This window comes from Alosa alosa, chromosome 13, assembly GCF_017589495.1.
Source record: "Alosa alosa isolate M-15738 ecotype Scorff River chromosome 13, AALO_Geno_1.1, whole genome shotgun sequence".
Taxonomy (NCBI): domain Eukaryota; kingdom Metazoa; phylum Chordata; class Actinopteri; order Clupeiformes; family Clupeidae; genus Alosa; species Alosa alosa.
In genome coordinates this window covers 25,273,913-25,290,387 of record NC_063201.1, presented here as the reverse complement: position 1 = coordinate 25,290,387, position 16,475 = coordinate 25,273,913, and the positions used below count along the sequence as shown (strand labels likewise).

General features: G+C 40.6%; 1 protein-coding gene across 3 annotated transcripts; it reads right to left on the bottom strand.

Annotated features, from left to right (window-relative positions):
* Positions 1-965: 965 nt before the first annotated feature.
* On the bottom strand, positions 966-15,645 carry fli1rs (Fli-1 proto-oncogene, ETS transcription factor-related sequence). Of its 3 annotated transcripts, none has more exons than XM_048261834.1 (10): positions 15,511-15,645; positions 10,220-10,437; positions 9,460-9,629; positions 4,866-5,069; positions 4,443-4,514; positions 3,709-3,777; positions 3,113-3,178; positions 2,902-2,949; positions 2,304-2,387; positions 966-1,976 (listed from the first exon to the last, which is right to left on the bottom strand). In XM_048261834.1, exons 1-10 carry the CDS (start codon positions 15,526-15,528, stop codon positions 1,450-1,452), a joined length of 1,476 nt encoding a protein of 491 aa, XP_048117791.1. In that variant the 5' UTR covers positions 15,529-15,645; the 3' UTR covers positions 966-1,449. The 3 variants fall into 3 exon arrangements, with proteins under 3 accessions (XP_048117791.1, XP_048117794.1, XP_048117793.1); XM_048261837.1 differs by lacking the exon at positions 15,511-15,645 and adding an exon at positions 14,958-15,243; XM_048261836.1 differs by lacking the exon at positions 2,304-2,387.
* Positions 15,646-16,475: the final 830 nt, after the last annotated feature.

Here is a 16,475-nt window from a genome sequence, read left to right as displayed (position 1 = left end):
AGGATGTTTATTGGGTTCACAAGCAAGTACTACGACCATGTTCAGCTATTTTTTAGACATACGGTACATTGTCAAAATTGTGCTAAATGGTACAATTTCAAATAATGCCTGCTGGAAGTTATAGTTTATTGTATAAGGAAAACATACAAATTGTGCCTTAAAAACACATCTACGAAAACATTATTAATCTTAAGTACAGTCCTCATTGGTGTGCTATGTTATATTATTTCATGAACCATAAATAAAGAAAGTGGCTTCTCTTTCTTTATTTTTATCTTTCCAGCCAGTGCCTTCACCGCCTTTATTTCATGTCACATAGTTTGTTTACACCATTAACAAATAACGCTACCATACACTTGGTCATTACAGCTCTCCAATATTGCTCAGCGAGCCTTCAGAGACTAATACTGTGTGTGTTATAGTGGATAATAACAGTTACATATTTGACTGATATTTTGAAAAGGATATATTTGTGTTACAAGGATTAAGTATACAAAAAATATAAATGAAGTGTGAAACATAATATTCCTAAAACAACCCTTTAACATTACAACACACATTTTTTACAGTCCTTAAGATGACATAGAATGGATGAAGGCAGTATGTTACCTTTTTCTCTGATGTTAACATCGAGGTATGCAACATTGGTCTTTCAAAACACTCCTTATTCAACAAAGCCAAGGTAAAAAAAAACACTTTCCAATCTATGTCTGCATTGAGATCTTCACAATTGCACAATATAATAACAAAACAAAAAAAACTATTTACAAATTTACGTCAACATGAAAACATTACTTTTTTGATATACACTTTTCATACAACTTACAGTGGGGAGAATAAGTATTTGAACCCATGCTAAAGTTGACTAAAATGCTCATTGGATTCAATGCAAATCAAACCAGCTAATAGGCTAACTGAAAAACACACCATGCCAATCTCTAGGTATGGTGAAGGGTATGTGATAATGTTGGGCTATTTTAATTCCAAAGGCCAAGGGAACTTTATCAGGATGCATAGTATCCTGGATCCATGAAATAAGTGGCCTTTAAAAATAAAAAATCTGCCTCTGTGGGAATTTAACATAGGGGTCAAATACTTATTGCCCCTGTAATTTAAGGAAGAACATTTATTTATTTATAATTTATAAGAAAATTGGTGTCCTTAAAGGTTGGATTTTTTTTTTTAATTAAGGCATTAAGATCAATTTCTAACAGATGTTTTTATATTTTTCTTTTTAGTCAACTTTAGCATGGGTTCAAATAGGCCTACTTATTCTCCCCTGTCCTGTATATGGATAATAAACTTGGAAAGCTGAAATTCAACAATAACAAACTGCTATAATGCTTTGAGAATGACAGCTATGTAGAATATAACTTTCACTTCTGGACAGACAGGTAACAGATGGCACAGGTAGGTAACAGTTGGCACAGGTGAGCTGTCAGGTGGGCTTCAGTAGTAGGTGGCCAGGTGGCCGTGGCTCCCTGGGTGTCGGGGCATGGGGGTGCTGGGGTACATCCCTCCAGTGGCTGAGTTCCAGTAGGGGGGGGGCGCCGGAAAAAAGTTCCCTGATGACACAGGCATAGGGGGCTGGTGCGAGCTCATGAAGTTCATTTTGGGCTGGTGGCTGTGGTAGGACGGGATGTAGGGGGGCACCTCTCCCTGGTACTTGAGCATGCTGCCCTCAGTGGTATGGTTCTGGTGGGCCTGGTGGATGCCCTGGAAGTCGAACTTGTAGGCGTAGCGCTTGCCGTGGACCTTGGTCATGATGTTCTTGTCGTAGTAGTAGCGCAGTGCGCGACTCAGCTTGTCATAGTTCATGTTGGGCTTGCTCTTGCGCTCGCCCCAGCGCTTGGCAACCTCGTCTGGGTCCGTCATCTTGAACTCACCGTTGGTGCCCTCCCAGGTGATGATGTGAGCGTTAGTTGTTTCGGACAGGAGCTCCAGCAGAAACTGCCACAGCTGGATCTGGCCAGAGCCTGCAGATGCAGTTTGGAGGGTCAGAGATAACAAACATATTACTGAACATATATTTTTGTCTTCAGATCAGTGGTGCAGCTACAGTATGTGTGTATGGGTAGACATAGCTATGATACTGTAGTGCAGACATGCCCTTGGACTGTGTGGCTCATGCACTTGGATTAGTGTGGTGCTTGTGTAGCATCATCACAATATAACACAATATATTATTTAATTCAAATGTTATCATGGACCACTGTTCCACCTAATATGAAAGAACTTATGACCTTTCCACTGTCAGTCTGACTGAAAATAAAGGACAAAACCTGGGTTGGCTGACCACCTACCCACGATCTTGTGAGGGCCAATGCTGATCACCCTTTGTGAACTGACTTTGGCAGTTTGGCTCTTGCTATAGGTCTGTGGGGTTTCTGTGAGGAGACAGCAGAGTTGGAAGAGTTTTGTTTTTCAGATGTACACAAGAGTGTTCAATTCCTTGTGCTATAGGTAGGACATTTCCCACAGTGGCCAATCAACAACCAAGCCTATTTACCAGCAAAAACAAAATCACCAACAAAGCAACCTTTGTGGCCCCAATGTTTCTGTTTAATGTTTAAATAAGAGCAGTGGCTGGGTTCTACTCCACTGCAAGGTCAAATGTGGCACTTCCTGGTTCTATCAGAGCAGCTAATCCACTCTATTGTTTTTTTTGGACAGTTCAAAAAAGGTTTCTTAAGGAATGGCAAATCTGAGTTCCTTGGGTGAATTCTAAAACTTTCCAGAAAACTTTTCACTTTTCTAATAGTCTCCAAAAGTGCTTTGCCAATAATCTTTGGTGTAAATGAATCATCCTAGATGTGTTAAGTGATGACAAACAGTGGAAAGGTCACAAAAGTAAGCTGTGTGTTTGACACGGGTCAGTGCTGTCTTGTGCTCAAGTCTTACCTGGATTGGCTAGTCGACTGCTGATGGCACCTAATGCTTGATATGGATCTGCCATAACAAAATTAATTAAATTATCTATTTTGAAGGCAGTGCTAAAATGCTATTGAGGCTGTCACAATCTGAAGACCACAGCTAATATTAACAGGGTCACTTCTGCATCTTTATCTGACCACCAAATAAACTAACAAATAAATAAAATGCAAATACGGACCTTGACCAATTCTCGGGGGAGGCTCGGCGACTCTGGCCGGGTGCTGAGGCTCTATGGGTGAACCCACTATGTGTCCAGAAAAAATCAACATGTTTAACACAAGTGTCTGCATGCACACATATATACTGTATGAGCAACATGTGTGTTAATGTTCATCATTGTTATATATATATATTGCTGTTAATGTTTATCATTGTTATATATTGCTATGTGTTATTGTTCATCATTGTTATATATTGCTATGTGTTAATGTTCATCATTGATATATATTGCTATGTGTTAATGTTCATCATTGTTATATATTGCTATGTGTTGATGTTCATCATTGTTATATTTCTTGAATTTCCCCTTGAGGATCAATAAAGTATATATCTATCTATCTATCATATATATATATTGCTGTTAATGTTCATCATTGTTATATATTGCTGTGTTTCGTTCCTAAAAGGTAGAAATTTAATCTGTTGCATATCAAGCGTCTAAAATCTATTTCATTTCATGTCAATGTCACACAAAGATTTTTATATTTATATATTTCTATATCTATGCACAGCCATTTCTTGTTTTTGCAGCACTTCATGTTATGTTCAACATACCCTTTGGAACTACAGGCATGACTGGTGACGACCAGTTGTTCCTTCTGCTGATTTCTTCAAAGCTGTTTTCTGTTCACAAACACAAATGCCGAGACTTGAGACAGGGGAGTGACAGGGAAGAAATGAGCTTTGAAGGCCTAAGCAACGCACAACTATGGGAGGAAGGAAGCGCTGATTTAAAGACTCTGGAGGAGCACTCAGGTCAAGATCAGAGAGATGTGAAAACAAAGATGGGCTGAAGATGGCCCTGTGTGTCTTAGGGGTAAGTGTCCTTTTGTTGGAGCCTGCCTCACTCACCTCCAGATTATCAGTTTTGTCCCAAAGTGGGACCCGTACCCATGCCCCTATTTCCTGTGCCGGTGCAGCTGTTTCCTGTCTGAAACTACTACGATACTGAGCTGTTGACTTGCTTCAACATTCACCAACGAATATCAGCATATGGAGCACTTGGCAGCCATGCCTTGCACTCTGAGATGCAATCATGTTCTCACCATCTCTGTTCATAGCAGTAGATGGTGTTGCAATAATTACTGCTGAAATGCATTGAATTCTGAAGAAACTTTCCTTTAGAGGCTCTATGTGGTCGAAGTTATGTTTTTAAGGTGTGTCCACATTTTGTTCTTTTAGCCACGTCAACACTTTTGATTTTTCTTTTTCAAAGATCTAGTTGAAGGATTTGTGCTTAGCTTAAGTATGAGAAAGTAGGACTCTACGTTCTGATTCCACGTCCTTACCTGCTTTGACTTGTAGTCGGGGCTGCTGTGGTGTGTTGGTTGGTGTTGTGGGGTAAGAAAAGGTGGGACTGCCTGCAAAATTAAGAGACATTAAAAACAAAACTTGAACTGGAATAGAAAAGATTGTTAACCAAAAACAGAAGAGGTCAACCAACATGCACCCTAAATCAATTTGATTACCCTGCAGTTCAGGCAGTTAACCGTGTGATTGTTGACTTAGAGCTTCACAAAAATATATATATAAAAAAAGACCAAAGTACAGAGAAATGTTCCGTAATCATTATTATAATGTCTGAGTTACTGTTCCAAATGTCCACATATCTTTGTCATAATCAGTATGGTGCTTTATTGAACGTGCCAGTATGTTTCATGTTCATTGAAGCCTATCAGTGTGGGATTCAGGGCAAATGAAGAGTGCCTTACTCTGTCTGAGGTAATTGAGATGTGACAGCAGAATGTCGGTGTTGTATTCTGAAGTGAGGCGCATCATGTCTTCCTTGGATAGTTTGCAGAGTGCCTTGCCATCCAGCGTCTGGAAAAGAGACACATCCACCTCCAACAGTCCATACTCTTTGATGGCCCAGTCTAACCACTGCCGTACATGCTCCTGTGTCCACACCTCAGGGTCTGAAACAAATACAACAAAAAACTCATGAGGAAAGTACATTTTCTTGCAGGATCTCTTTAGAAAAGCTAAAAGCTAAAGTTTTGATTGTCAGTCAATGCAAAGAGAAAGTGCATATGGGCATGCTGATAATGTTGTGATTTTCATGTAATGAAAACACAGTCACAATACATTTAATGCAGGCTGAGATATCTTTTTAGATTGCTCAGATGTGCATAGAGGCGGTAAAACTGGAGAATAGAGGGCTCTGTGGTGACTGATAACAGATACAGGGCAGCCAGATGAGGGCAGACTGGGGGTATCCAGGTCAGAATGGAACTGACTGACTCTGTACAGAGCAACTAGGGAAGCAACTGAACAGTGATAACTTCTACACTCACCTGGTTATGTTCAGCATCAAGACAGGACCAATAGCAATGGCCTTCTGGTTATGGTTATGGTTATGGGACTTTGCAGACGCCTTTGTCCAAAGCTTTTGCCACACTGTATACAATATGCATGCATGTATACATAAATGTATATACATGCATATGTGTGTTTTTAAAAAGTGCTTTGCAGTCACTTTTTGAGCATTTTAGAAATGTAATTACTGCCATACTGTATACAATATGCATGCATGTATACATGTATATACATGCATATGTGTGTTTTTATTGTATTGTATTGTTTGCAGCCATTCGACCGTGACCTTTTATGTATGTAAATTTTGACCACAGAGCTCGTTTCTTTTTTTCTGGCTAGCTTTTTTTCCTCTCATTAAGTGACAACAGAGCTCTAGTATGCCTCACTCTCATTAGGGGCTATGTCTCACTCAGTAGAACTAAAACTACCACAGTAACATGTAATGTCAGCATGCAATGCTCAAGTGCTATCTTTATCTTTAACTTGCACAGAGAGAGAAAAAAAACATACCACTTCCGTTTGAGGCATATTTTCAGGAAGAAAATCAGGAAGTTAACATGGCTGTAATGCACCTGCAATATATTATATTGTTGTATTTCTAATTCCACCTGATTTGATAACAAGACAATGAAGGGCCCATTATGTTCTTGTTAAGTTTAGCTCTGAAAACTGGCTTGATACATAACCCTTATGTCCCTATCTTACTGTGTGATAAAATGGAGGATCTCCAGGTTGAAAACCTTGCGGTGACCCTGCGTGTGACAGCAGTGCTTTGAGAGCAGTGATCGGAGAGGGCGATGAAGTGTTTCCTGTTTGAGTGCACACATCTGCACCAGTTCACTGCCGTGCCCTGAATACACACGAGGACAGCAACTTTTCTTCCTCACTGCTAACTGATAACACTGTCTCAAGCACACGCAGTGGCTGAAGGATCGTCACAGTTACATGTCTCTCTTCCCCACACACTTTTTTACTTTTCACTTTTTTAACATTTCTGTGTGGTCAATGAAATGGACTTTTATAAAGATAGCCTTAGACTCACTTACATTACATAAACATATGTGATCATTCAATCAAAATGGCCAAATATAATGCCCTCCTCTTGCCAAATTATCTAGTATGTCCATTGTATAACCGGTATCCAAAAAAGGCTGTAAAATGATGGTAATGTTTAGATTCTCTTCATTTTAGAGATCTGTGTGCAGATTTATTTCGAGGGTGTGATTTTGCCTCTTTGGTCTTTGACAGCTTCACTGACTCAAGCATCTGAGTTGGTATGTGGACATTAAAATGTGATGACTTTCTTCCTGGTTGTCGGTAAGTGCACTTGATCATAACGCCCCACTATGTTTCTGGGCCCTTCATTGTCCTTGTTCAACACAGAAGAGTGATGTAACATCCGTGTATTATGAGCACAATAATTGTTTGGCCCAACTGACTCATGTATAAATAATCCCAGATGTCCAATCCCTGACGAAGAGTCTCCACAATTTATGGCGTTTATAACTTTTATGATGTCACAGCCACCTTCACCTTTAAGTCTGTGTGAATGTTTCAGTCAAAAGAAAAACTTTCTGTGAATAATACTGAACAAACTCTAAATATATGTATATATATATTATATTTATATATTTATTTTTAAAAAATAACTTGTCTCCAGCAGTGTTTTATTTTTAGATGTGAAGAGTTCTGGTGGCTTGTACACCTAAGTGTTTCTTGTGGGAAAAGATCAGGCTTTGAGGTGGTGGAAACTATGCAGTCTGGAAGCCAAATCAGAGGCAACTTCCCCTCACTTTGGTCCCAGAACATGAGCAAGCCTCCCATAATCAGCGCTAAAACAAACGTGGGAAAGGCTCTTGGACACGTAGCTGCAGGCCACTTACAATTGCGAGAGGCCTCGCTTGGAAAATACTGGACTGATTTTACACACAGCGCTTATTGCTCCTTTCACAATGTATACCGTGTGCCTCCTACTCCGCTTGGTGTCACCCATCTATTCACTCATTCTTTTCTTTGATCATTTCAACTACAAAGCTGCACTATGCGTGTAGCCTATCACCTACAGCCTTTCCAAACACACACAAACACTAACACAGACTGGCCCATGTGAATCCCTCACTCAAACCCTGTGTAAAAAATAGCAACCACAATGTGAACCTGCCCTGGCGAAGTTCCGCTATTAGAACAGGCCGTTCCCTGCACCCTGACGCAAGAGTGTGCAGTTCTTTGGGCAGAGAGTGTGCATGGGGTTGAGTTTCGATGTGTAACGCTGCTTGGTTTGTAAATCAGCCTGGTTGCGCCATCAACACATTTCCAAAGCACCTCAACTAAACTCTTCTCTCAGGCCATTTTATAACAAACTCAACAGGGCAATGTTCAATATGCTACAAACAGGATTACTCAGAACTGTTCAAAATCTAACTGTTGTTTGATAGTAGTTATTGTTTATATACTTATATTAGAAAATAGCCTGATCAAACATGACATTACATGATAAGTTAACTTATATTTTGTTTACAATGAGTGGTTGGCTATTTGAGTGTCCTTGCACACATCATTAACAGAGACTTAATGAGGACACAGCATTCAAAGAATCCTCCATAGACATGTATGGGGTTTGTTCGTAATGCCAATATGGCAGTTGTCTGCAGCACATTTACGGCCCTTCCTGTAATGTAAGTAATATAATAGTAACATCTTTTTTAGCATTATTAGCGATTTGGGGGGAGGTATTGATATTGTTCAATTCAGATTTAAACACAGATGTATCTGATGTACTTTTTATGTCGATATGACCTCCATTACGTATGCCTCCCTATTTGAATTGGAAAAGTTGCCCAAAATAACTGCCCGAAGCCTTTACCAAGATGGCTGTGAGCAATGGCTGTGTGTGTGAGCAATGGAGGAGGGATGCAGAGACACTGAGGTGGGGTCAGTTCAGGGGCGGATACAGCAGACAAGGGGACATTTTCCCCATTCCTTAGCCCAGGGGGACATTGTTTGATGTAGATGAGGTTACTGTATGTGGCCCAAACCAATTGAAGGTGGGCTCTATACTGTAAACCTGCAACCCCATTCCTTACAATTACTGTATATTTTCTACAATTAGTTATTTGTTGTTTCATTTTTGTTTTGTTCACAGTACAGTAACATACAGTACTGTATTGATTACAATTTTTCTTTTGAAACTGAAATTAACTGTTGTTAGCATTTCTATTTTTAAATTTCATATAAGACTATGAGAAAATTACATATACAGATATTAAAGATTGCAGTGTTTTATATAAAGCGCATGTGATATTGATATCAGTGTGATATTGTTGACTTGAAAGAGTAATTGAAATGGTAAATGTGTGTGTCATTTTGTTGCAAGACACACATTTTGAAAAAGGATTGGTAAGTGTTGATTGTTTCATTTTGACATAGCTGTGAGGTGTTTATCTCCAAGAGCTGTGCCTTATATGGTTTGTGTTTTGACACAATGAGCCAAATTCTGCAAAAAGTTTGTAAGCAATTGGCAAAAACTGTATTATTTATTCATTTGGATGATACTTTTGTCCAAAGCGACTTACAGATATCAATTACTACAGGGACAGTCTTACCGGAGCAACTTTGGGGTTAAGTGCATTGCTCAAGGGCACAGTCGCAGCCAGGAATCAAACCCACAACATTTCTGCATGCTAGCCCAGCTCTTTATCCACTACACTACCACTGCCCACTGTATCTACACGGTGGTAAGAAGTATGTTCAAATCCAGAAGGAAGTGACATAATTTGCCACCCCATGGCAGATTATGTTATCTGTACTTTTTTATAGGTTTACCTACATTTACTCGGGATCAATGCAATCAGTACTTGAGGAGAAGCACCATTCCATTCCATTGCAAGATGTTCCACTAGTGTGTGAGTATGTGTGTGTGAGTGTGTGTGTGTGTATGTGTGTGTGTGTGCGTGCCTGCGAGTGCGTCACAAGGACACAGGAACAGCTCACCTGCTGGAACGATGACCCTCTTTTCCTCTGTGGTGTTGCTGGGAGGCGTGCTGGTCTGGGGGCTAGTGCGTGGCTCCGGGTACGAGGCCTGGTAGGCCAACTGGCCCCCGTCGTTGTTACTCATGTGCCGGGTCCTTTTCGTGACGCTGCAGTCCACTGGGGACTCACGGCTGCCGGGGAGGATGGAGAAAGTGACACAGGGAAAGGGTGGAGAAGAGGGAGGTGAGTCACGCGTGGAGCGCACATCCGCCCCCTAGCACCAGCACACAGTTCTCTCTCTCTCTCTCCACGTACTATTATTCCATGATATCAGTATGACTGTAACCAAACATTCACTTGAAATTTACTCATTTGACAATCCCCTTTATCCAAAACCTTGTGGAAGTTTTCCAACGTTGATTCATTTACAAGTTGATGGTAATTTTGATACCATAGATTTAATAGAGACCAATAGTATGAAAAATCAGGAACAGAGTTTATTTACAATGATGGATCTTTAGGTGAAGTCATGCTGTCTCTCCCTTGATCATTGTAAATAAACTCTGTTCCTGATTTTTCATACTATTGGTCTGACTGGGTCTCTATTAAATCTATGGTATCAAAATTAACATCAGTTTATGGAGGTTCCACCAAGATAAGTGAAAATGGAACTTCATTATCAACACATTTTGCTCTTGATTGCACCCCTCGCACACTCTCCTACACCTCAGAGAGAAATCAGCGCTACTCAGACAACATTGTGTCTCTTGTCATTAGTCACCTGGTTCCGTTGACATGTTCCACTCTTTTCCCTGGGTTCTGAGCGCCAGGTGACACCCACTCGGGTTCAGTGGGTTCGGGGCTCTCTTCGGAACTCTGGCGGAAACCGGTCGGTGTCGCCGTCGTCGTGTTTATCTCCCCCTTCATGTGCATGGCTTGGGGGGCGCTGAAGGCTGGCTCGAAAATGGATTGGTCCTCACTCACGACTGACAGCGCTTCCTGTAAAAGCAGACGGGCGATAAGCATGAGAGAGAAAGGACTGATAACCCATTGGTGGCTTTCACTAAACAACTGATCCCAGTTTGATGCTTTCATCACATGCAGTCACATGACACTGTTTGTTGTTTTTTTCTCACACTCAATAACTGTGACCCCCTGGAGTGCTTGGGTTGCACCTTAGTGAGTAGGTTTTTGTGTTGCTTATGATTTGACATCACAAATGTATACGGTCATTTTCATTTTAAGTGTACAATGTGGACTGACGCATGATCTCGACCAGAGAAGGGAGCATCTACTATAGAAGGCCACGGATTATAACCTTGCCATTACTTTCAAAATTATATCAGCAGTTGTGAGTGCATGTATACAATCTATAGAGTTCAGAGAAGATCAGAAAGAGATACGTGCTTCCCTCTGCTGTGAAGTGAGCTCCTGCCTCCTTTAGCATGAGACCCAAATTTCTGCATCTGTCCAAGAGTGTGTGCATGTGTGCGGCGAGGCGGGGGCACCACGACCAAGTGCACCGGGTACAAAACTATCTCTTTCATGTGTTTGTGTATACCCTTAGTATACATCTATTTATGTGTGAATGAATGTGGATCTCCATGGCGTGCGTGTTTGTTTAGAGGACTCGCGTATTGTCTTTTGGGCTTCCTACGTCAGCACCGGGCTTTTTCGGCGGCCCACAGGAAGCGCGGCCCCCATGTGCAGAGAAACCTTTTGGCACAGGACAAGAGATAGGAAACAGGAGTGGAGGCCGCGGGGGGCACTCGCGCAAAAAAAAAAAATGGGCCATTTTAAAAAGCTGAAAAACAAGCCAGCCAGGGGGGGTCTGAGTGTGAGGTGGTGGGGTGGGGTGCTGGGCAGGGTTGAGTGGACGCACCAAGGCAGCCAGCACTGATTGAAGCACTGAGGAGCCGACCACTCAGTTGTGTGTATTATTTTAGCCTAATTATCCCTGCACTCCTTCCCCTCTCTTTCTGCATTGTTTCCATGGCGGGCATCTTATATTTGAGACAGACAAGGAGTCGAAAAGGAACCCGTTTATTGCAAAACAACAGCCGTGCATTTCAAAAGTGTTTGAAGAAGTCGGCATTTGGGTCATTGTCCTTCATAAGAACATTCAGTTACTATGAACGTTCATAGTAATTCAACACCTGTGTAATCAAGCGTCTCAGAATCAAATGGCCTTTATGTTCCTTATGACTGTGCATTTATTTATTTATTTGCAAACTCCTCCCTCCTTTTCTGTCTCGTTCTGTGCACTTTCGTGTGTGAACTGGGAGGCACTCCCTTACTAGAGAAGTGAAAGAGGGGCTGACACACAGGCTTTGGGCAGTGATTGGGGGTGGGGGTGGCGTTGGGTGAAGGGTCAAGAGCATCGTGCATTCTCTTATTCTAAACACTGCGTCTATAGCCTACATCACACGCCAAACACGTATAGATACTAACGTCGAGCGAAACAGTTTTGAGACCCACAGCGTAGAGAGGCATATCAGATTCTGCTATCAGATTGTCCTCTCACATGAACGTACATGTGCACTCACACACACATGCGCACACACACACACAAGTGACACACTAGGGCTCAGGAGTTAAAAATGACTGTGAGCATGCACGCTGCAGACCACAGCCCTACACATGTTCACACCGTTTAGCTCTCTCCAACTTCGAACTGATCAACACAAACACACCACCCGTGGCCTGACCGCCACTGCCACAACTAACTTCCTGCTCGATTGGTTTCATATCAGCCCCTGTTGCTGTGAGACTCAACACAACAACCAGGGAAACATTTTGCAGATTGCACTGCACTGGCTGACTGATCTAATCTGCTATATATTTAAATGAAAACACCACAAGTTTTATACCTTTGGTCTGAAAGATCTCAAATGAACTTGTAGTTTTAGGAAAGATGAAACTGTCAAACTTCAGAAGCCATTTTGTGGACGTCAGAGACTGTACATTTACAAGGCACTGTACTTGAAACTAACACTCATTTAATGTGTCTCAAGATACTGAAGCTTTTCAGAGTGAGGCCGATCTACATATGAATAATCTTCAAAGGTGGTGCATGCATAGTCATAGCACCAAGGTAGTGGCTTTTATTAACGGCCAATTCTGTATGACACACACACACACACACACACACATACACACACACACTATACAGGGCACAGAAGACTGCAGAGTGGAGGTGAAGCTATTCCAAATGATACTTGATGAGCTAACAATATTTTGTATTTCATGAAAAAACGATTCTGCAGTGCCTCTTGATGTTGATGGGCTATTTTTTAATGTTAATTAATAGTTTAATAGTCAGTCAAACATTTGACATCATTAAACTCAGTGGTTACCATACACTTCAGTGGTAAATCTGCTGACAGTTTTTAACAAATTGTCTTTTATATACAAAAAACAAATGAACCAAATTAATAAAATATAGTCTAAAATTGTAATGTTATTTTTATGGATGTTCTTATATTTGGTAGCCTAAATATAAAACAATAAAAACAATAAAAGTATTTAAAAGAATGTTCCTCTAAATTTGTATTGCTTCTGCATAAATGTGTAAGTCGATTCTTACATTAAAAGATGACCACAGCATCCGGAGCTAACTGAAGGACACCATAGCTTTCAAATAACCATTGCGAAAGAGTGGATTTGACCTGTTTTGAACGTGAAGAAGCGCTTTACATTTTGAGTGGAAAACGTATTTAACTTTAATTCTTATTAACGAATAGAAATTAGCGAATCTATTTTAAAATTGAGAGACAGATAGCCAATCTCTTTAAAGCATGATGTTCTTTTGACGGTAGGTCATTTATTCCTTCGGATAAAAGGACTTAGGCCTAATCATGATAATGCAGCCTTTGTAGGCTATTAGCTTTCTTGGCATTATCAAAATTCGCTCGTCAAATTTTCTTGTTCTCACTTCTGCTCTACTAATACACAAGTAAAAAAGAAGAAGTTACGGCTTGGCCGAGCTGATTTTGCAAATGGACCAACAGCTGCGTTTCGGGCTGCAAACATGCTGTGACGTTTTCATAAACATTTAATCAGCAACATCATGCCACCAGCACAAAAAAAAAGTTTGTGCAAGAGACAAAAGAACAGCACAGGCCTCTTGACACGCAGTTGGTGCGCATGGAAAGACCACACGTCCAAGTGGACTTCGGTTATTGTGAAAATGCTGCAATAGACATGGAAAACAATGCATTGGCATATAACATCCACAGAACTGGTTCTGTTTTGGCAGACTTTGTTGGCTCTTTTTTCGTGTAGAGGGAACGGAAGCGTGTGCGGAAAGTCTGAGGTTCGAGACAGGAAGCCTGTAGAGTTCAGATAACGACACCTGACAGGCACACGAGTCCACAGTTTGCTATAAATTATTCTTTAAATAACTCGCTTAGCCTTGGGAGAGCAGACATTTGCGAGAGGGTGGTCAAACTGTCCAGTAAGATTATCCAAAACTTATTTTTCTGTGCTTATGTGCGCTCTTTTTGTCGGCATACCATTGGACATATTAAACAACAGAAATCACCCCAGGCCTAAATAGCAGCAATAGCCTACACCTGCTTTTTGTACGCATGCACAGGCCATTTTCTGTGAAGGTATGCGTTTTCAAAACCGATTAAGTAGGTAATGCTGTTACAAACTAGGCAATACACAAAGCTAACCAAAGCAAAACTAATGGATAATTATACACAAAAACAGAAATCGCATAGGCCTATGTAACCACCCAGCTATCTCAAAACCGACTTGCCTCCCCGCCAAAAAAAGGTTCTTAGCCTTTCAATCGCATACTGAATATGGAGCCAATATAGATCTCTGGTGTCTACAGCAAAACAAATTGTTTAAATGTCATGACATAAAAGGATTTATGATGTTTATTGCATAGCACCCAGTCGCTTAAAACAGTAGATCATTAGAATGTAGAATTGTAGCCTAGTCTAAAGATTATGCAGCAAAACGTGTATTTTGCCTAGGCCTAATTAAATTAGCGTTAGACAAGCTCAACGTTATTATCTACGTGGATATCAGTTTTAGGCATTGATTTCTTTTTTTCTGAACTGTCATTTGAAAATCATAATTTGTTTTTGTAAGACTAACATATTTTCGTTTAGTCTATTCCAAGAATGTCTATTTGACCTACAAACATTTTCTTTCATGTTACACTGTAGGCTAGCTGAGCATTTTATCAACTTCTATGGGCTAGCCTCAAGTGCAGCACCTGTCATTTAGTTACAAATCATGAAACACTCTCAGCAATAAAAATGAGAGGACTTTAAACGTTCAGTCCAGGCTAAAAATTTAAGCTTGAAAAATCGGAACATCAATAGATTAGCCTACATGTAATAACTGGTTGACACTTCACCAACCCTCTTGAGAGCCTAACGGTTACATATCCACTAGCGTGCAGAGAATAAAATTATTTAAATAAATTCTCTACGTTTGTAATTAATGCAGGATTTGGAATTTGTTACATTTCTTAATAAAGATAGACAGATTACAAATACCAGTCATCCGAAGCAATTCAGTCCTTTGCAACGAAATCTTCGATATTCCAAATAAGTTGATGGCGCCTGAACCACCTGCTTTGCGCGCGCGCTCCACCATGAAGTAAAATTCGTCACAATTTTTTGAGCCATTGTTGTGGTTTATTTGTCACGACCGCCTTACTCAAAACTAAAATAAGGCTTAGTTCATTTTGCAGTCAACAAATGATCCGTTGTTGTGGTTCCCCTGGTGCAAATAAAGAGGATACAAATAAACCAAACAATTGAAAACGCAAAAAGTGTGCCTAGCCTACCCTTTCTGGCGCGTACTGGCCACCATTTAGTTTTTATCTGAGTCTAAAAGTTGTAGTGGTTTCTTGTGTTATTAAAGAGCCGACATTCAACCACGAACGGGAAGGAAGAGGAAATTTTGTACAAGAAGGAAAGAGTGGGGACCTGCATCACCGCCTTGCCTCTCTCACTCAGCAAACACAAAGCTGCTAACCCCAGCAGTGGGTGGCTGCGGACTATCATCTCATTTTCAGATTCGACAATAAAACCATCAAACGCCTACCTTAATTGTACAATCCATTGCAGTTTTCGTTTAGTCTTTTTTGCTCATGAAGTTGGTTTTAGTTAAGCACTCAATAAGTAATACCCTTTTTTGAAACCTTACTGAAGCGCATCGGGTGTCTGCACAGGCGCATTTACTCTTCAGTGCAAACCATTGCAACAATTTTCGCTTAGACCATAACCGGATGACAACGGTTTTTTTGCTCTCCATTCTAAAATTGGGAAGTGAAGTCACACTAAGCACCAAGGCTTGGTTCCTATTGGTGAAACATTAAAATTATAATTTATTCTTAAAATGTAGAAGATATAAAAATGTCTTTTTGTTTTTCTTCTGTTGGCAGTTTTATCCAAGTAATATCATGGATTCTTTTTACTCCAAGTTGCCTTTCCCTTTCATCTTAAACGAGTTTACTCAGATAGGCCTATTGACAGTTAAAATTTGATGACATCGTAATTATTGGAGACATCTTCAATAATTTTCAGAATTTTGCGGGGTTTTTTTTCATAATGGTGAAGAATGCTGTGGACAAAATAGTAGGCTTAGGCTATTAGGCGCCCACTCCCCTTAGAAATGCTTTACTGGGAAAACAGTGGAAATACCCCTTAAAACCCTTTAAACAGAAGGACAGAACCACAAAAACCGCACACTGGCATGAAACCCTTTAAATTCAAACGAACTATCGAGCTGCATGTTGACAACTGATGTCTTACAAAATAGCCTGTTTGTCACAATCTAATGGCAGCACGATTCCAAAAATCACCTTCTTGCTCGTACAAGTTTCACCCTGGCTTCGTGACACGGCGTGAAAGTAAACTTAACGGTGATGGCATTTTAAGAGGACAGTCATCCGTCCATGACAGCAGGACAGGTCCAACACCCAATCCATAAATTCTACCTCAATGAGTTTAGGTTACTAATGAGTGTATGGTCATCTACCGCTGGGTGCTTGTGTAACTTGACCCAAG

What these genes read in the sequence shown, in the direction of transcription:
- fli1rs (XM_048261834.1), bottom strand. An exon ending in GAGGGTCATCGTTCCAGCAG is followed by an intron (nt 5,070 to 9,459) that starts GTGAGCTGTTCC and finishes TATTTGTTTCAG; the next exon opens with ACCCTGAGGTGTGGACACAG. An exon ending in CATGCCTGTAGTTCCAAAGG is followed by an intron (nt 3,179 to 3,708) that starts GTATGTTGAACA and finishes CTGGACACATAG; the next exon opens with TGGGTTCACCCATAGAGCCT.